General features: G+C 43.2%; 1 protein-coding gene across 2 annotated transcripts; it reads left to right on the top strand.

The window, feature by feature from the left end:
* The first annotated feature begins 3,751 nt into the window (after positions 1-3,751).
* Positions 3,752-18,704, top strand: TMEM233 (transmembrane protein 233). 2 transcript variants are annotated; one of them, XM_010398048.3, is made up of 4 exons: positions 3,752-4,293; positions 11,005-11,139; positions 11,453-11,626; positions 16,821-18,704. In XM_010398048.3, the coding sequence occupies exons 1-4, from the start codon at positions 4,105-4,107 to the stop codon at positions 16,830-16,832; spliced, it is 510 nt and encodes a 169-aa protein (XP_010396350.1). In that variant the 5' UTR covers positions 3,752-4,104; the 3' UTR covers positions 16,833-18,704. The 2 variants fall into 2 exon arrangements, with proteins under 2 accessions (XP_010396350.1, XP_010396351.1); XM_010398049.4 differs by lacking the exon at positions 11,453-11,626 and having other exon boundaries at positions 3,762-4,293.
* Positions 18,705-19,892: the final 1,188 nt, after the last annotated feature.

Genomic DNA, 19,892 nt, shown 5'->3' with positions numbered 1-19,892 from the left:
ATATTTATTTGGAATTACCAAATGAGAAGTAGTTTAAGCAGCCTCCCAAATCTCTCCTCTTCCTTTTCTTTTCTTCTCATGCTTCTCACTAAGTTTAGTAATCTCAACGTCTGTACAAAATGCTTCTATCTACAAGCTTCACTTTACAAACAATACAATCACCTGAAGAGCAGGTGATACCAAAACATCTAAGACCAAAAGAATAATGGCTATTTTCCAAAGCCTGCCAGTAAACAAAACTTAAAAAAACCAAGTTGTGGAGGTATATGTGTTTAATACCTCAGGAAAAAAAAAGGGGGGAGGGGGGTGGAATAGAATGTTTTCTGCAGCTGAAGTTCAGGCAGAAGTTAAAAAGACAGTTCACCTCAGTTCACTATAAATAGAGGCATCTAAGCAAAAACCTATCAGTGCAAAGCAAATTTGGACACCAAAATGTACAAAATGTACCAAGGAAAGGACTGATTTAGCAGTAGACGTGAAAAGAGGAAAAGCTGGAGACACTGGTTCACTTGGTGGCACTGATTTGGAACAGACAGGGAGCCATTTTTTCTCCAGTGGCTGCTGAAGTGACACAGATTTCCTTATAACTTCATAGGACCAAGAACTAATAATGCAGCTCTGGGTTTGTTCCTTCATAGCCACAGTCCCTGAGTTTGGGAAGTGTTGCTAAGTGGCCTGGCAATCCTGAGGATGGACAGCCAGCAGAGAAGGGAGGCTCCCACAAGCTTGGCAAGACCAGAATTACCAGATACAGAATTGGCTTTGAAAAGAGAAGGGTAGATCAGTTTTCCCCTGTTCCCCTGCAGAATATTTCTGTACAAGGACTTATTAAACCAAGCCAAAATATTATTTTTTGGAATATGGGAGGCCTCCATCCAACCTCTTGTGTCCCAGGTGATCCCCCTTTTGGGTAAAGGGAAGTGTTACACTGAGCTATGTGACAGAAGCAGCAGCCCTGCTGCGTATGCATAATTCGAACCCCATAGTCTTTCCTCTAAAACAGGGATGGATTTTCCTATCATGAAATATTGTGCTGAAGTACATAAGAACTTCAAATTACTGTGCAATGGATGCAGTATGAGAATTTTAGGCACTGAGTTACCTAATTTCCAATTTATATTTTTTTCTTCCCTCAGAACATAGGGAGAGGTTTGCTGTTCTCTCAGGAAGGACAAAAGCATGGCTAAACATTGGAAGATGGTGAGAGTACTTTTTTTTCAGATAAGTAGAACTCAGCTTGGACCCTGATGTGCCCTTTGTTACTGTTTCATGTCTGGACATACGTGTTAGTCCCAAAGAACCTCTGGGCATTAAACTACCATTTTTGGTCTTTATGTGGACTTGTGTACAGACACTGGAACGTCTTTCCAGGACCCCTGTGAGCTGTGAACATGCCTTTGAGGAGAGTCCTACCAGCCAGAAATACAGAAAAATATGGTGGAGAGACCTTATTCTGCCTTACAAGGAATCCTGGTGGCAAGCCATAGCATCTGAAATCATCTGAAAAGCATTTTGAAAAAGTCATGTCTCTGGCCCATCTGCTTTGCCCATCATGATAAGCAATTTTTCCATGATCTTACTCATATCCTCATATTCCTGCTCTGTGCAGAGTGATCAGTTCCTCTTTCAAATTTCAGCATGAAGTGCAAGGCTGTAAGCAGCAATATTGGGTACTCTGGCTCATTACCTTGGAGGGCTATTTTTATGGTTGTTCATGGAACTATATCTTAAAACTCTCAGTTCACATTCATAAATCACTTTCACAGCTTTCTGCTGAGCTGTCTCAGCGCAATGGTTCTTCCCTCTGAGGTTACAACCTCTCCGAGGCTCTTGGGACTGTAACTACCCTCCCTCACTGCAGCTTATGAAACCAAACTATTGGCTGAGGACATCCTTCCTTTTCCTCACCTCAGTAAGCGCTGCAAGTCAGCGCTGTTTAAAATTTAATCAGGTTTGTCCCAACAGGATATAGTTCATGGATTTTAACCCATTTTCTACACAAACCACTAAATTTAGCCACACTAACTGCCTCTGGACAGAACCTTTATCTCAAGAACCTCTTAATGAGCTCTCATTAGCACAAATTGGCCCTGAATATCTCACCACTTCCTATCTCCTGCTTTCTCTGCAATCCATTAGTATCTGTTAGCAGCCTCATTTGAACAATTAAACTTTATAGTTTCTAGAAACACACAATAAACACCAGGTTCTACTCTTAACGTCTGTGTCTTTGAGAGACCTGGGAAGGGATTCACATGGTCCAGCTTAACAGAGCCTAAATTCTACCTGTACTTCATTGTCCTCAGAGAAAGATTTAGGTTGTTTATGTGACTGGTAACTGCCAGTCTCCAAATCGCTCTCTATTTGAGGTCCCCTAGAAAGGCACTAAACCTCAATGTCTGATGTTAAACAATAAGAATCTACATCCTTTCCTCACAGCCCAGGGTCACGTTTCCCCGGCTGATCTCCGCACACAACTTTGCCTTCTCCGCAGAGTTTATTTGCACAGCTTTTTGTTGTCCTTGTTTATGTCCACCTTGGATGGCTCAAACTGCCTTAAGCAGCTGGATTTTCTCAGCCATGACCCTGGTAACAGGTTCTTATTTAACTGTGTTTTAACCACCAGCAGGCAAACCCAAACTCTAAGCCATTACAATGGTTCCTGAATGTGGACTTGTGGATTAAAGGCTTGAGTGGCCCTGGAAGGTGCTGATCCCTTGATATGCAGAGGATATGGACTCCATCCCTACTGAAATCAACTCCAACGGTAATTGTGTGCTGTGATGTGAACTGTTTTTTCTGCGCTTGTCTGGTGACTGTATTTAAAGTCCCCTGAGAACAAACAGATCAGAGATTTTACAGCTGCACAGAGCTTGTGCCTGAAAGTTAATGGCTACGTTGGCAAGGATAAGGAACCTGGTCTTTCTTACTCTTTCCTAAAGATGTACAACCTTTTCTTTTGACATTTTGATAGATCAGCAGATTCCCACTCCATGTTATATTCCAGAAGTGCAGCTGAGAGATTATTAATGTCTGTGAAAGTGAAAATACTGCACATTTACTCCTTATAAAAGTATTTACTGCGTTACATCTTGTAGGATAACATCCAGAACACGGAAACTTTGGCTCCATTCAAGTCCATTGCAAAACTCCCAGGGATAAAAATGTCTCATTCATAAAGTTGTAAGCACACCCTACTATTTTTTGTAACTTTAATTAATGAAATGCTCTCAGGAAGAGCCAGAGAGAGCAAAATCTCAACTTCAGCCTTCATCTGACCAGAAGTCTTCATTTTGCTGATACAGGTGTGAAGGTTTTTCTAATACCAAATAGCAGAATCAGCCTGTTCCTTTCTGAGTGTAGGTTGCCGTATTTTTCCTCACCACCTTGAAAATCATGATGGAAGCAGCTCTTTATTTACTTGTTTTGTGGTTGTTTGGGCGGTTTTGCCCATATGTTAGGTTTTAGACATAATATTCCATTCCTTGCTCCCTTTCGTGCATCCTCCAAAGTAGATTTCACCTTGCAGATGTCATGTTCAGTAAGGACTGAATCATTTGCTAAAAAATTGACCATAATGCTTTAAGTTCGTTACTTTCTGCTGCTCTTCAATGCTTTCGCTAAGTTTAGCAAGAGGCTGGGGTTAGGAGATGGCAAATTCAGTCCAGATGAGAGGAAATGTCTTTGCGGGCTTTACCCCCCTTGCTGAAGCAGCTCAGACACTTGGAAATGCGAGTTTAAGAACGCAGCGCAGTTCTCCCGGGGGTTACGCAAACTCGGCTTAAGTCCTTTAACTGGAAGCGCTGAAAAAGTTCCGAAAAGGCCGGACCAGTCCCAGTTTTTGTGAAAATACTGCCGCGGCGCTCCCAGGGCCGGGCAGGGGCAGCGCGGGGACTCCACGCTGGAAACATTGGCGGGCGTCGTCGGGCTTGGTGTTCTTCCCATCGCTTCCCGTGAAGCCAGCCCCGCGCTGAAACCCCGCGGCAGCCTCCCCCGCCCCGCCCGGCCCCGTCCCGGGGCGGCTCCCTTGGCTCGGCACCGCTCGGTCCCGCCTGCCCGGAGCGCTGGGCTTTCCGCGCCGCCCGCCCGCCGCACCGCAGCCCCATGTCCGCGCTCCCCGCCGACGCCGACATCAAGCGGGCTCTGGAGAACAGCCCCGAGACCAACATTGAGGATGAGCTGCCCGACGGGCCACCGCAGCCGCGGCCCAAGAACTACCTGCTCCTCAGCATCCTCTCCTGCTTCTGTCCCGCCTATCCCATCAACATCGTCGCCTTCGTGTTCGCCGTCATGGTGAGTAGCACCTCCAGCTTGGGCTCCGAGGGGCGACCGCCGGCCCCCCGCGCCCCCAGCCCCGGCAGGGAAAGGGGCATCCAGCTGCCTCTGGGCCGCTTGTCCCGGGAGCCTGCGGACACTGGGTGAGGCATCGAGCCCGGGAACACCAGCAGGCGCGGGCAGGGGGTCCACCGAGCTATCCCAGAAGCAATGGAAAACGTGGAGTGGAAGGCAGTTTCCAACAAGTTTTCACTATCTGGCTATCAGGTGGCAGGTTTATTCCATTTAATGGGGTTTGTTATATCAACTAAGTCTCACACTGAACTGGACACAGACAGTATCTGTGGGAAAGTGTCAGCTGGAGAACAGAAATCAGATTTGGTGTCTGCTTTAGCTAATCAAATATAATAGGAGTGCTTTTTTTCCAGTAAACAGGTTCTTTGATACTATTTACTAGAATAATACAGGCAATTATAATGATTGTGGGTTGTTGGCAATTGCCCATGTAAATTGAGTATCAAAACACTAAGAGAACAGCCTTACTCCTACAATTTGTAATTGATACACATTGTCCTTAATAACCCAGAAATCCCGGTAACTTCCAAAGGATTGTTGGAACAGAAACTCCTTCTCTGAGTTAAAAGTTGCAGAGTCAGATCCAGAGTTTTCCAGTCATATACATGATCAGTGTTATCAGTAATACTGCAATGTATTTCTGTTGTTTAGGAGCTGAAAAAGGTTTAAAACATGTTCTGTATTTTCATCCTTTTCTCTGACAGCCAAGCTGAGAAGGTAAGTAAAAATGTAGTTATTTCTTTTTGCAATTAAGTATAAGAATAGCTAACTATGTCTAAAATATCCCCAAACACACTCTTGTAAAACTAGTAAACTAGTAAGATTGCTGAAGTTTGAAAACTACAACTCCAAAACCATTGTTCAAGTCTTTTTCTTGCAGTTAAGTATTAGCTGTATTTTTTTTTTTTTCCTTCTGTGTTTATTTTCTTTGTTGTTACCTTAACTATACAATCTTTTTTCATTATTTTGGGAAGATTTGGCTCTGCTAGTACTCAGCATGCTTTCTGTCCATGGACACTGAGGGTGCTATATAAAGTACTGAGAGCTGATGATCTGGGGCTGCGAGCGTCTGTTCGCTCTGACAGTGCTTTCATCAAGGTACTGGGGCTGTACAGAAGTTAACTGTCAAGGACAGAATTTGGCCTCTAAAGATTTTTGCACCCCATATGGAGAAATCTCCACCCACAGCCTCATTGAAGTTCATGAAGGCTTTTGGACTCAGGCATCAGTAACTGTTACCAGGGGATATGTAGGAACCAGGGTGGGAAGAGCACTTCCTGAATGCTGAACAGCCTGTGCAGGTCTCAGCTGCCCTCTCCCTTACAGGGGGAAACAAAAACCAGACCAATAACTTCCCCTGTGAACAGCTTCTGTTTCAACAGCATCCTACCTAAAACGTCTCCTTTTCCATAAAAATAACACATCCAACTTCTTTTCCACAGCTTGACCCCCCTGCCTTTCCAAGCTGCAACCTGTAACCGCTGCATTATCCTCAGCTGCAAGTTCTGCATTTTAGCCTGTGCTGGTTTTATTTCCACTTCCGCTGGGATCGGCATCCTCCCTCCCTTTCTCAGCTGGAGCTGCTAAGGGTTAACACTGAGATACAAGAGTGGGTTATTTGCTTTTCTTACAGAAGATACCTTTACAGTCTGCAGAGCTTGCTGGAGATCTTGGGTCAGATTTAAAGACCCCTACAAGTGGATTCTCTACAAATTTCCACTTCTTAAAATGGGCCTAAAAGTCCTATTGGCTTCTAGAGGGGGCATGGTTCAGCACCCTGTGTACCTGTGTCATGTCCTCCTTAACTGTTCTAAATTCAGACAATGTTTTCACTCTAAAAGTAGAGTCTGGGCTCTAACACACCCGCAAAATAAATGACAGATTTGTCTTCAGTCTCTTCTGTCTCTTCTGCTGCCCCATTTACAACTCCAGCACTGGTTTCCTCACTTCTTTCTCACCTTTGAAGGCTCAAACCTCACCATTACAGATCTTAGCTCCTTTATTTTTAGAATAAACCTTTTGCAAGTTCTCCTTATTGCAATAATAACCTTTCCTTGTTCCTTACCTGTCTGTTTCTCATGGCAGGGGTCAGAGGAAAGCTGGTAGAATGGACATTAATGGCATCAGTGTGTTGCTATATTGGCATTACAGGAGCCCTCCTCCAATGAGCCATTTGGCCACTTGCAGGGGTGACCATTGCTCGGCATTTTTGGCAAATGGAGTTCTGTTTTCCCCAGGACTCCTGGCTGTAGGATCACTGTTCCCAACACCCTTCTGCAGTCCCAGCCAGATGCCATCAGTTCTGCTCCTTGTTACTTCCAGCAGCTGGATCATTGCTGAGCAGCTGTGTCATGTTGCTGAGCCATCAGTTGGCTCACTCAGCCCCAGGGATGCCTTGCTCAGATTTACCCTATTCTTTCTCATACAGGTGTAACCACAGGCATCAGGGTGTGGAGGCAGGTACCAAGTCAGGAGACTTAATGTGGCACAGGAGATTTCTCTGGTGTGAGGCTGGGGGTAGGCACTGTGCCATTGAGCTCTTTGGCTCCTTATCTGCAGTGGTGAACCCAAAGAGCTCCCAGTGAGCTTCCAGTTGTGTCTGAGACCTGGCTTGGGTGGACTGGCTATGTCTGGCTCATGGGATCAGAGCCAGAGGGAGGCTGTGGAATAACTCTGGGAAATGAATTGGATATTTTCAATGCCAGCACTGAGGTTTGACAGTTGAACACATTTTGTTGGCCTTTCTCAATACCCCCCCTTCAGCTGTCTTTATTTCAAAGATCTCTATGTCAGACTAGTCCTGTAATTCCATAGGGCCTTACATTTGTAGTGACCTCCAAACAGTCTCTCCAAAGCTATTTCTCCCTGATTTTTGCTCCAAACTCCCTCTTTCTGTTGACACATTTCTGTTTAATCATTTCCATGCTTCAAACAACATATGTGGTCAAGCTGTGACAATGTTGGCTCATCTGCCTCTGATAGTAACAAGTTCTTTCTCTGCATTTGTTGCTGTTGGATTCAGTCTGTATATGGGTTTCCCTAAGCAGAGACAACAAAATAGAGGGTGGTGGAAGTTGTGGGGACAGGAAAGGATGGACCTTGCTTTCTAAGGGAGTCACCTCTTCTAACTGGTATTCTAACGAGCCATGGGCATCGTGTTGGCTGCGACCAGGTCAGTGACCAGCAGAGTAACCAGTGTTTCTGTAGTTAGAAAGTTTACTTGCAGAGTTTATTATTTATACATCCCTCATTAGGTAACTTGTAGGTACCTGGATATCTAACACCATATGGGTCAGCCTGTGCCCACTTTAGGAATATTAAACAACAGGGCTCAGCAGCTGCTGTTAAGGCATTTTTGCATTTTGCCCTTGCCTTTGCAAACTGCTAAGTTTTTGTTTTTCCTCTACAACACTCTGTAGAACAAACTCCCCTTTCATGTGTCCTGCTCAGCACTTGCCTGTTCTGAATTTCTCCCCAAGTTCCCCCTCTTCTTTGTGTTTCCCTGTGCACTGCTCCTACAAGTGAGGAGTCACCCTGAATCAGCAGGTCTCATTCTTCCTTAGGTCTGAACTAGAGAGTGTCTCCTTTCCAGGCACAGCCAAATAAGGTTCACCCAGCCTGGCTTATAGAGCCTAGAAAAGGCTGATCAGAGAACCTCAGTCTGGTCTGCCCAGATCTGTAAGAGATGTAGAGGAAGATTTCTGAAGTAACTCAGTGTTCTTTCTGTTTTCACCATGATCAGTGCTCTGAGAGGGTGGAACAGAAAATACACATTAAAAGGGATAGATATTTTATAGCTAACTCAGCACACTTCTGTTCACATGAGGTCAAGTCACTTTATTGTTGAAATGAGAATGTTTTATAAATAGATGTATGTGAACCTGGTGAAGTCACTGAGATTACTCAATTAAATAAACAGCTGCAGAACTGTGGCTTTAATTTATGTTATGTTATGACTTCATAGCAAGCAAGGTAGCAGAAACCTGAGCAATCATATGGTGTTAGGTTGGAAAGGGCTGAAATTTGTTTTAAAAGTCAGACAGACCAAATGTCTCATACAGATGCTGTGTTCTCAATATATTGCCCAGCTCTTGGAAATAAATAGACATAACATTTAAGGCTTTAACAGTTGATGTTATGTCTGTCTAATGTTGAAAACTGGAAGCTTGACCAGGCGCCCTTTGAAGCAGATAGAAGTAATGGATTTCAAAAAGCTTTGCATCAGACCCCAACCACTCCCTCAAACCTCTTACTTTTTATTGAATCCTATTTAAGTTATTTTGTTTAATTTAAACCTTTTCATACAGAAACTTTGGTCTCCTTCCTGTATCTCCCAAATCCTATTCTTTATCATTAATGCTGTTTTCGTCCTCTTCATCGTGGATTTGTATTAAAATGACATTATTTATTAAAGTCTGCATGGTGAATTATTTATGCAGTACCTGCAGAAATCACATGGACATTTTCCAAACATCCTAAATACGTCAGTAAAATGGCCCAGACCTGCAAGCTGGTGCTGTGAGGTCTTGCTTACAACTCTGTCTCAGTTTTGAGACCACAGGCCTGGAGAATTGAGTTGATCTGTAGATGCCATGCAAGGGGAGTCCTTTGATAAGAGGGGAGCACAAAGTCCAGGGCTGAGGTGTCTGTCGTGCTTCTCTGTGTGGTTGTTGGCAGAGACAGAAGGAGGTCAGTCTGCTCAAGGCCAAGCCAAGCCATGTCTGTTCTCATAATCCTTTTAATGACTTCCCAAACATACTTTGAAAAAACTCTTCTGCAGCCAGGACTGCTGGGGACAGTGGAGTAGCTTAGGTGAGAGGACTGTGCCAGCCCCCCCTTTGTATCAGGATCAGGGGTGACACTGTCCTGTTTGACCATGTGCTCGTGTCCATCTCTCATTTCCATCTCTTCCCTCTTTCCCCATTATGTGCTCTCCACCACCAGCCAACCTCAAAGAAATCTGACAGCAGAGCAGAGGTATTAGTGATATTCTTTGGGGACATAAACTAGGGAAATGTTTAGGCATGTGGGCTTCCAGGAACGGAAGAAATGTATCAGTGCTCTCTTTAAGGACATGAGTGCATCAGCATCTCAGCCTTTTGTAGACACCAGAGAATAAGTACCTGCACTTATCCTTGAGATGCAATTCTAGGAATACAGGCTGTGTTGCTTTGGGACTGTCTGGACTGATGCTCCTGCAGTGCTGACACCACGAGTGCACCCAGCCCATTAGCTATGTGTGCTCGCTAATCAACACAACACAGGCATCATGTCCCTCATTGCTTTTCTGCTTGGGAGAAATGGCTCTACAGCAATGCTTGGTATGCTCTGAACTTCATCCCTTTCCTGCTCCCCACAGTTCCAGCTCTTCACTCTGTTGTTCTGTGTTTGCTGCAAAAAGTGATTTATACCTGAAGAACTTCCATAATAGCACTTGGTGATGCCTCATGCAGTCGTTTTCTAGAGACAGTCTGAATTCTTTAGTCCAGAGAACAGTTCATTTGATCAGGTCCCCATATTTCTCCCCCTACTCTTCCCATTTCTCTGATACTTCCTGAAATATATACAAGATACTAAAAACCATGTTATGACTAATCTGATTCCCTGAGGACGTATACTAAGTTCAATAGTGCAATCTGATCAAGAAATCTGGACTCAGTGTTATGGTTTATGAACTCAAACCCTCATGATTTTACAAAACAATTCTTAGGAATAATGCCCATTAAAAAATGCTTTGATAGCATCTCATTCTTGGGAAAAAAATTACTACAAACTGTGTTTAGACTTGTGCACTACAGTACTTCAGTGTCATTCACTGAACCTTTTTCTTTAAAAATGGTTTGGTTAAACCGAAAATTAATTCAGAAAATCCTACAGTCTGTCTCACAAAAGCCTAGAAGGTTAGAGTGGTCCTATCACAAACTGCAATCTGAGCATGTAATGAATGTAAAGGATCTGCTAAGTCACGGGTGGGTATAGAGAAACTCGAGTCTCTGAGGTAATATGAGTATATCTGATGCACACCTCGGGATGGATATAATAATAAGTGTCTTCCAGAAATTAAAAGGAACACAATTTCTAGCCTATAAGGATGGCACTCCGATGTTTTGTTCAGATGACCTGTATTTCTTCAGTTTGTATTTTTCCCACCACTAGCAAACTTACCTATTAATTCTTCAAACTTTGTTTGGAAAAGTAGAAGATTGGAAAAATAGGAAATTAGTATGCTTTTTTAAGTTTTGCTGAGACTTTCTCTAAAAATACAGCCTATTTATGCTCTTTTTTATGTTTATAGTCCTATAAAGCATAAGAATTTATCTCACTACTGGTGAAGTGGCCAACTAACAATTCATATATACTACAAAACTATTTCCAAAGATTAAAGCCACTGGTTTATGCAAGTGGCTGGAGGTTGGTTTGACAGGTTTTATGCTGGTATGCATCATATGAACAAAGCCTCACCACTGGAAAAAAAAAAAAGAGGTGTCGCTTCAAGGAAAGGTACTGAAAATGAGCGGAACAGAACACTCGACTCCCTGCTTACCTTGGCAGCAGACATTGATTTGTTCTGTTAGTTCAGAGCTGTCATGCTGCTTTGCCAACAGGTTTCTGTTTTAAAGGAAGAACTGTGAATTCCCTGTTTCCCCTCTGCAGGCTCTGAACAGTTACAACCAAGGGGACGTAGAAGGCTCCAAGAGGCTGGGTCGCAATGCGCTCTGGGTGGCGGTGGCCTCCATCATCATCGGCCTCGTCATCATTGGCATCTACTGCGTGGTTCAATTCACAACGGTGAGCAAATGCTCTCACAGCCCTATGTGCAGGGACTCCAGAACAAGACACTATGGGATTGACACAACTACCTCTTTTTATCTGTTTAGGGATGCGTGTATGCTTTCCAAAAGGATTTTTTCATATTTTATGGTTTTGAAAAATCTGTTGTCTGTGGTTAAACACAAGCGACCCTCTCAGCAGCAGGGGGTTTTCTAGAAACTCTTGCAGCTCCAATACGTTTTTCCAATTTTGGCCAGTTGCTTTTTTGGTTTTTCTCCTCCTCAGCTTTACCATCTTTCAGACCAAGTGACCTGAGATCTTTAAATTTCAGGTAACAGAGTCCCCAGGTGCTAATTTTCGGTCTCACAATCTGGCCAACCGATCCTTTAACTCTGCAAGGAGGAGACAACAGTCAATTACTCTTCTACGGTTTGACAGTAAAACAGGTGACCAGAACTATATCAAAAGTGACCACAAATGTCATTCTGACTTGGGTCTCTGTGGGGTAAGGACCTTCACTCTCTGTGCTGTGTTATTGTTCTGCCTTCATACACCTGCAATAATAGAAATTAAACTCAACAAATGAATCTCCGTAACACAGGGGTTACCCAGATGGATTACTGGAAAAGAGGATGAAAGTAATTGAGGGTATTGATAATCTTTCTTAAGGTTGTGGAACATTATGTTCTTTTCTGCACAGTATTGTGTGCTTCCCATTACAATATCCAATTTATATGAATCAATTATTGGCTGGTTCGGTTGGAGGGCATTTCAGTGCACTGTACCAACTTTTGCATAAACTATAAACAGAGAACACCTCATTTACCACTGAAATGAAGACATCTCCAGGGAGTGGAATGGAGTAGCTGGTTAAACGTGTACAGCATTCTCATACAAAATTTGAAGTGCAACATACTGAGCTGCAGGGAAGTTACTGGACATGGGGTCCCACTCTGCGGGATAATATTGGATGGTGCCACAGACTCTGAGGCTTCCTGTGTATTCATTAGTTTTCTCTGCATTTTGCAAGCATGAGTCTCTCTCTGGTTTAGCTTGTGTTCAGCTCATTCAGCCCTCACAGATTTAAACCCAAGTCCCTTCAGGCTAGGGGTGCCAAGTTTTGTAATTGACAGCAGCAGTAAATTCCTCTGTTTGCCTCCACCACCTTACTCGTAATTTCTCGGGCAAGGAGACCAAAGTCAGTAATTTTTTCAAAGTAAGGGAGAGAAGGGCAGTGTAAGGAGTGGCAGACAGCACTGGCCTGAAGCATTCACAGTGACCAAGCAGTAGTAAATCAGTATAATACAACTTTATTTTTGTTTTGAGGATTTTTTAAATTGGTTTTGGTTCTGGGGGTTGTTTTTGAAGAGAAAATTCTCTGTTGGGTGGAAGCAGCCAGGTGCCTGAGAACCCTCAGCTGGGGTATTAATTTCTGTAAATAGGTTCCACAGACCTTTCTTGGCCAAATGGTACCATGAGTTTTGTGAGGATTCAGGGTTTACTGGATTCACTCTGTTCTCTGCTTTTTCAGCCTCTTTACTGCTCCTCTTCTCCCTCTCACTTGTCACCCTCTAAAAAGTCTTAGCTTCTAAGAAAGGATTTGATGGCAACAACAATCTTTTGATATGAAAATGAGTCAACAGAAGCACCCAACTGGTCTTTCCACTCTCCATGCTTACCTGAGGCCCCTTTGTTGCCTTACTCCTGGACATTTTTACTTTATACTAAATTGTCTTGGTCTGACGTGCCACTGGTGTGAATAGCTTTGCACACTCTATTCAGTTATCTCACACCCATTTGGGCCTTGCTCATGATTATTTACTAACAGCCACTTTGTGTCTGCTGAAGTGAGGTGATTGTAAATTAATTTTATGCTAACTTTAATATATGTTTCAGTATTAGTAAGGTAGCACAAAATAGTCTTAATACAATAATATGGCAGATTTATTTGATTACCATTTAGCACAGATTTAATGTTTCCATGACCTACACATGCATTTTTCCTGGCAGTTAGACTTCAGCAATATGTATAAAAAGCTTGACCATTCCAAGATTGATTCCTGTGTGCTTTAACCACTTGTAATTAATCAGATGCCACAGTACCCAGTTCTTCCTGCTGACATTCCTTGTGGCTTCTGTCGGTCTTCAAAGGGTAACAAGTCTCACTGCAAATTACCACTGGGAGATACTGCTGCCAGTGTCAAAGATGTACTGAGAACTTGAGTTCTCTTCCACAACATCCAGCCTCTGGAAAGGAACAAAAGTGAGACATCCAAGTCAGGCTGGCAGGAGGGAATCTCTATCAATTGTTACACAACTTCTCTTCTTGGTACAGGAACTTGAGTCGGGCTCAGCTGGCTCTGAAGCCTCCTTCAAAACAACTCCACATGCCTCAGCCAGGAGAAAAATATCGAGTCAGGTGTGCTGAGGGTAGAAATGGTAGAAGTTGCATAGAGAGGAAGAGCAGGAAATTCATGCTTTGAGCAAACAATGATTTTATACCACCAATAACAATCTCAAATGTACCCCCAATAACAGTGGCAGACTTGGGAAGAGGAAAACCCTTTCACTTCTCAGAAAACCCCTATTTCCAAGTGTCCTCATGTGCCTTCCTTGGTTTGTTCAGTCACAGAACAACAGTAGCACAGGAGTAACAGCAGCCAACACCTAAGTCGGCAGGGAAGAAACAGCCTTGACTTCTCATTTTGAAGATTTACTCAGAGCTAAGTCAGCTCAGGGCTTCTCCTGCTGCCTTGGAGAGCCTCATTTGTCTTGAACACTGGCATGTTATCTTTAGCAAACAAAATATAAAGTGATACATATATATATATCCTGGAACAGGGCCCACCAACACTTGGGAACCATCTACGTTCTGCAGTCATGCCCCTAAATGTAGGCAAGGGGAAGCCATCACTTGCATCGCTGGAGTTGACAGCCCAACAATAAAACTTGTATGTCTTGATCAGTGTAAAGTGGTGTGTTTCTCATTGTGCTGAGGACTCTGAGTGCAGAGCTATGGTGTGTGTGTAAAATCAGGGCTGTGCCTCATTCCACACTGGACCAAATTTATTCTAACTCTTTCCCATTCATTTTTATCCTCTCCTGTCAGCTTCCCCTGCGCCTCTGGCTTGCCAGTCCTGAGCTGAGTTACATTTCCAGGGTTTGCTCACGTGTAACTTTAGCTGGTATTTGTGTCACCACAGTCCGGTCCTGCATATATGCCTCAGGCATGTTGTCCATCAAGAACTGCAGTGAGAAATGGGACATATTTGCCTTCCCTGGGGAGACACCCCTGTGAACTGGAGCAGTGCAGGGCTGTGTGCCACAGCCTGTGTGTGCCATACCCTGTTTTCTCCCACCCAGTGCCACTGTTCTCATGCTCCTTCATGGAGCCTCTTAGCAACCTTTCCACACACTTGCACAGACCTGGAGTCAGCCTTCCCACCTATAAGCATTTTGTTCAGCAAAAGATTGTAATTTTGTCAGTCTGTGAGGGCTCTCAAGTAATTTCCAATCTGTGTTTTCAGAGCAGCCTCAACATTTTTGAAGCAGATCCCAAATTCTGTTTTGTTTTGGGTTTTGCTGACATGAGACACCCTCGGATTACATTTGAGTTCTGCTGGCAGGGTTTAGGGAAACATAAGCCTGGGCTGGATCCTCCTTACTGAAGTGAAGGAGATCCTAAGTATCCCAAACCCTTTTCTGAACTGGATCTAAACATGTCATCTTCTACTTCATGCTGCCATGTGAGTAGTTCAGAACAATATTCAGCTCCTCACAGCACATACTTTCAGACCATCTCTAGTGTCTGAGTGACACTTTACAATGCTGTTCAGGGCTAAGCTAGAGCTCACATGAGTTTTGCCACCCAGCTGAGCCACAAGGCATTTTACATACAGCCCACGTCTTCTGTGTTCCTCTCTTGTGGATCTCTGCAGTCTGGACAAGTAGGAGTGAGCCAAGTAGAAATGTGGAGGATGAGTGAGGTGTTAGAGAGAAGTAAAAATTTCAGAGGACTGAGACAGCAACAGTTTTGGTCTGAGGAAGGGTAGCCAAAATGCTGTGGTTTTGGAATTTTATGCAAATCATTATGATATTTTAATGCCTTCGTAGAGGAGCCTGAACTTCTGACCCCTTCTTTATTCTCACTTGATTTAGAGCTTTGCTCCAGGGAAGCCACAGAAATGCTACATGTCAGCATGACTTCCAAGGAACACAAAGCCAGCCAGGCTGTGTGGAAAGCACCAGCTTGCACTGCTCAGAACCAGAAGGGTCTTAAATCAAGCACAGGTGTGGTAATGCAGCATTGATAATTCTGGGTAGAAGGAAAAGGAGTAAGTGTTTAGAGACTGTGCACCAGGGACAAATGTACACATATAGTTTCCTCACCGACTTAGAAATAATTCTTCAGGAGGAAAAGGCATGCAAGATTATTTTTAATATCTCTTCTGTCCTGAGGTTCTCAGAAGCCTTTGCAGGCATTTCACTTAGTGACTGCCTCTCTTTCAGAGACAGAATAAGCTGAAGACCAGCACGAGGACAGGGATTACTCAGCCAGCCTCCAGATCTTTACGTTGGCCATCCTGTCCTCTGCACCTTACCATAAAAATGAACAAGTCAGGGTCTTGTGCTGCAGGGATTGACCTGCCAGTAAGGGATGGAGCTCCAAGCCTGAAGTCAGGGCATTCCTGGTTTTTTACCCACATTAATTGTTGGTGTCCACCCAGCCAGGGAGCTCAAACTGCTGCTTTTCTATTGGTAAGGGCACATACTGATTATTTCCTTGATCCTTACCTCGTTTTACTGGACTTGTGAAAACATAGGAGCCTGAAGTCCTCTACCTGTCTCTCAAAGAGTTCCCTCAGCTGGGAGGCTGAGCAGTGGCACACGTGCAGGTGCACAGACAATGTGGCTACATCTGCCTCACTTCCTTAGCAAATCACATGAAAAATCCTGGTCCAGCTGTTTCATCTGTGCACAGAGGAGATGTTCCTACAATGGATTCTGCCCAGTCCAAGAGACAATCAGAAAAGGCATTAATGCTGTCTGCAGGATATATTTACTGTGTAGTGCCTCAGGTCCTACGCCCCTCCTTGAGGAGCTGCTAGAACATAGCTGCTTGATGGAGGAGATACCTCAGACTCCAGCAGAACCCAGAATTCAAGGATAGGTCAGGGCATCCATAGGTGTTGTCTGAGACCTTTCCCCTACACAAGAATTTGAGGGAACTTCTCGGATCCTTCCTCTCCTAATGCAGATGCACAAGACAGGTTTTCCAGTCCTTTTAAAGTATGTTGTGAATTACTGTTGAATTTACCAAGTTCTCTACTGCTGGAGTGTTGTTCTTCTCTGACTGCTTTATGTACCACTCCAAGAAAGTAGAGATGCTGTTGACCTCATGAAGCTTTGTCAAATAAGAGCCCATTTCCTGGCAATGAAAGGCCCTAGCTTGCATTGATTCAGGTAACCCAGTTTAAAAATTAAGTTCAGATTGACAGATGACCAATGCCATTAGAAACTCAGCTCTTTGATTCGAAACTGTATTGAGCTGCTAATCTAGAGGGATGTTTGTTAAGAGAACAAGTGCCACTAATGTGGCATAACATATCCATTAGATCTGTAGAATTAATAATTTAACTCACAGGGCAAACTCTCTGTCTTCTCCTCCTTTAAATGCACATATTTCTGTGTCCTTGCAGAATGCTATCTGAAGACCAGGACTGAACTTGGAGGATATCAACATGTAAACCTCTGGAGGAGGAAAAAGAAGAGATGGAAACCATTCCAGACTGTTAGCTCTGACCCTACAAGTCTGCAGAGGCATGTTGGTGGCAAATGAACTGATAGCCCAGTTAGTTAATCAGCATGGCGTGACCAGGTTTCCAAAATTATTTATTTATAAGACATCTCAGTACAAAGCCGCGTTTTCTCTTTCACCCTAATGTATAATGAGATCTTGCCCTTAAAAAAATCCCTTTTCTTTCTCATTTCCATGGAATGTATGCTGGATCCATGATGTTCCCTGGCTGACCCCAGCCAAACAAAGCCAATGTATCCAGACTGTTTATAGTGCACAGTGTAAGATCTGATGCACAGCCCACTGAAGCTAGTAGGAGAACACCTGTTACTTCTGGTAGATTTTGGATCAGGCCATTAAGGATTTTTTCATTACTTTAAAATAGTCTGAACATGACACAACTGTAACCATGGGTTTGTGATTTTATCCTGCTCTGTGATTTTATAATGCTGTGGGTGCACTCTGACTCAGCAGCTGCTTTCTTTTGTCATCCTCAGCTTTTCGAACTTTACCTTGGATTTTTAACCACCTGGGACCGATTTCAGTCACTTTATTATTAAGAGAGACTCTTCTTCCATAGCATCCATGTTTTTCTTAATGCTTTCTTTTTGCTTTGTTGTCTTTCATTGTTGCACTCCCTTGACTTAGCTCCAGTCCTGCTTTAAATTTGTACTGATCATATTCTCCTCTTTAAACTTCACATATGTAAAAAGTTCCTATTTTTTTTATCTGACAAAATATCTTTTTAAACAGATGTCCTTCATCCCTTTGTTGTGCTTCTAGCAAGGCACATAGTTTCACTGTGTTCTGCATTGCTCATATGGGTTTTGTTTAGTTCATCCTCTCATCTCTATGACTGGTCTGTGTATCCCTGCAGTTAGCGATGGGCAGACTTTTGCACCTTTTCCTAGTTACAGACACACTTCCTGATCCTAAGACACTACTCAGTGAGCAGCCTCAGGTTCCAGAATTGATGGCCTCTAAACTACTTCAGTTTCTTGATACCTTATGAAAATTTAGCACGGGACAGCTGTTTTTATTAGCTGGAAACTGTTTCATAGAATACAATTGTTTTGTCACACAAATATTTCATGTTAAAAGGAGTAAGCTCTGGTGAGCATTAAGATGTGGCTGCATCCTCAGCAGTTGTTGCTCTGATTGCTTTATTACCACACCTTCAAGAGAGCTGTGCCAACTTCCACTCCCTCTCCCTGCACTAACATCAACCTGGAGCAACTGCCCAGAAATCCAGGGAATTCTGCAGGTGCAGGTGAGAGAAGAATCATCTGCCAGGAGTTCAACTACCTATTAAAAAAAAAATTCTCCCAGAAACCTTTACCTGTTAAAGCATATGCCTGGAAGTAGCATGTATTTTCTGTGCCTTGATATTATATTTTCAATGTGCTTTTTCGCTTTCCTTCCTGCCAAATTTTGTTTTTCATTGAAGTCAGTGAAGCATCGCTTCTCCTTAATTACTGCAGTATTAAACTTCACAAACACTAGTGAAGTCAGTTGATTTATTAAACATTTACACTGATCAGATTTGTTCACATGGGAATCTTGCCACTGATTTTGATGATCCCAAGAACTGGCTGTTTTGTGAACTCCTCTTTGGTTTTTGAATACTATTTTAATGGTCTGATATGTCTTGTGGGACTTTAGTAGCTTGCCTTATTATCAGATATGTTAGAAATGTCACTGACAAGTGGAATAAAATTACTTTTAATTCATGTCCATTCTGGTATGTGGGAAGTGTCTTTCCTTAGTTTTGTTGGCTCTTCTACTTGAAAGAGTAATATCCCTTTTTCTAATCCCTTGGACAGTTTCAGAATAAAGTGAATCACAGCAAAAGGAGGTTTCCAGAGTTATGTGAACACCAGAGGACAGGGATAGGCAACTCAAAGTATTTTTTTAAACTGCCCAACAAGGGCTGACATCAATAGGAGTTAGACACCTGACTTGTTCAGAGGCTTTTGAAAACCATAGTGGAAATCTAACTAGCATTTTGTTCCTCATAAATATCTTTTAAGTCTCGCTCTTAATATAATTGAGAATTGAGCCATTGTACCTTCAGTGCTTCTGAAGATAAATGTTGCTACCTTACAGTGCTATTGATTGGTATAAAAATAAAGGCTTTATATTAAACCACTTAATGTGACAGAGAGGGGAGAATGCAGTGATTCCTCTAATGTCCTTACTGCTTCTGTGTCATAGGTAACCTTATTTTTGCTTTACTAATGTATTGGTATTGGTTCTCTTCATTTATTTATGTTTACATAAATTTTCAATCATGTTTGGGAAGTGCAGCTTGTGCTGGAAAGGGGTATGGTCCTTGTACAACCACATCATTTTGCTGTAGGTGTGACAGACACATCCAAAGCAGGCAGCAAACACAGGGAGCCTAAATGACATTTTAGTGCCCAAATCAGCAAGGCCCTGGTGACAGCAGTGGGTATGGAAGGCAGAATGCAGGTGTCTGACTGAGGAATTTGTACCTGCTCCATATTTTGAGGGGCATGTATAAAAATTTTATTATCTTTGAAAGGCTCTGGAAATTACCTGTTCTTCATTGTCATGCATCTAAATTTGGATTTGGTCCATTATTCTGCAGTGGACCTACCTTTTTTTGGTAGGAAAAAACCCCTGTTATAGATACATGTACTGAATGATGTTATTTGATGAAACAGAGGGAGGTGGGAAGCGGTAAAATGTGTTTCAACTCAGCATCTGTGTCCTGGGTGCATGAACAGAGTCTTCCCTCTGCAAAGCTGCTTCAGGCTTCCATTTTTTAGACTCAGTGTCCCTGCATGCTGAAGGCACCAACTAATGCCTCAAGTCCAGTTCTCTTTTCTTTCCGGCACATATTATAGGCAGAGACAGATGGCAACTTGAAATTGCTGGCCTCAGCTCCTGGATCATGCTGGCACCTTTGACTTCTTACAAGGCAGCCGCATTCTGCAAAACAGCCCAGTGC

The sequence above is a fragment of the Corvus cornix genome, chromosome 15, assembly GCF_000738735.6.
Source record: "Corvus cornix cornix isolate S_Up_H32 chromosome 15, ASM73873v5, whole genome shotgun sequence".
In the NCBI taxonomy this organism is placed as follows: Eukaryota; Metazoa; Chordata; class Aves; order Passeriformes; family Corvidae; genus Corvus; species Corvus cornix.
The sequence above is the reverse complement of the archived record's forward strand: the minus strand, read 5'-3'. Positions and strand labels throughout refer to the sequence as shown.

Bases quoted from the DNA above. Each gene is read 5' to 3' on its own strand.
- TMEM233 (XM_010398048.3), top strand. From the start codon at position 4,105: ATGTCCGCGCTCCCCGCCGACGCCGACATCAAGCGGGCTCTGGAGAAC. The intron at 4,294-11,004 runs GTGAGTAGCACC...TCCCCTCTGCAG, and splicing joins CCTTCGTGTTCGCCGTCATG to GCTCTGAACAGTTACAACCA. The intron at 11,140-11,452 runs GTGAGCAAATGC...TTTAAATTTCAG, and splicing joins GCGTGGTTCAATTCACAACG to GTAACAGAGTCCCCAGGTGC.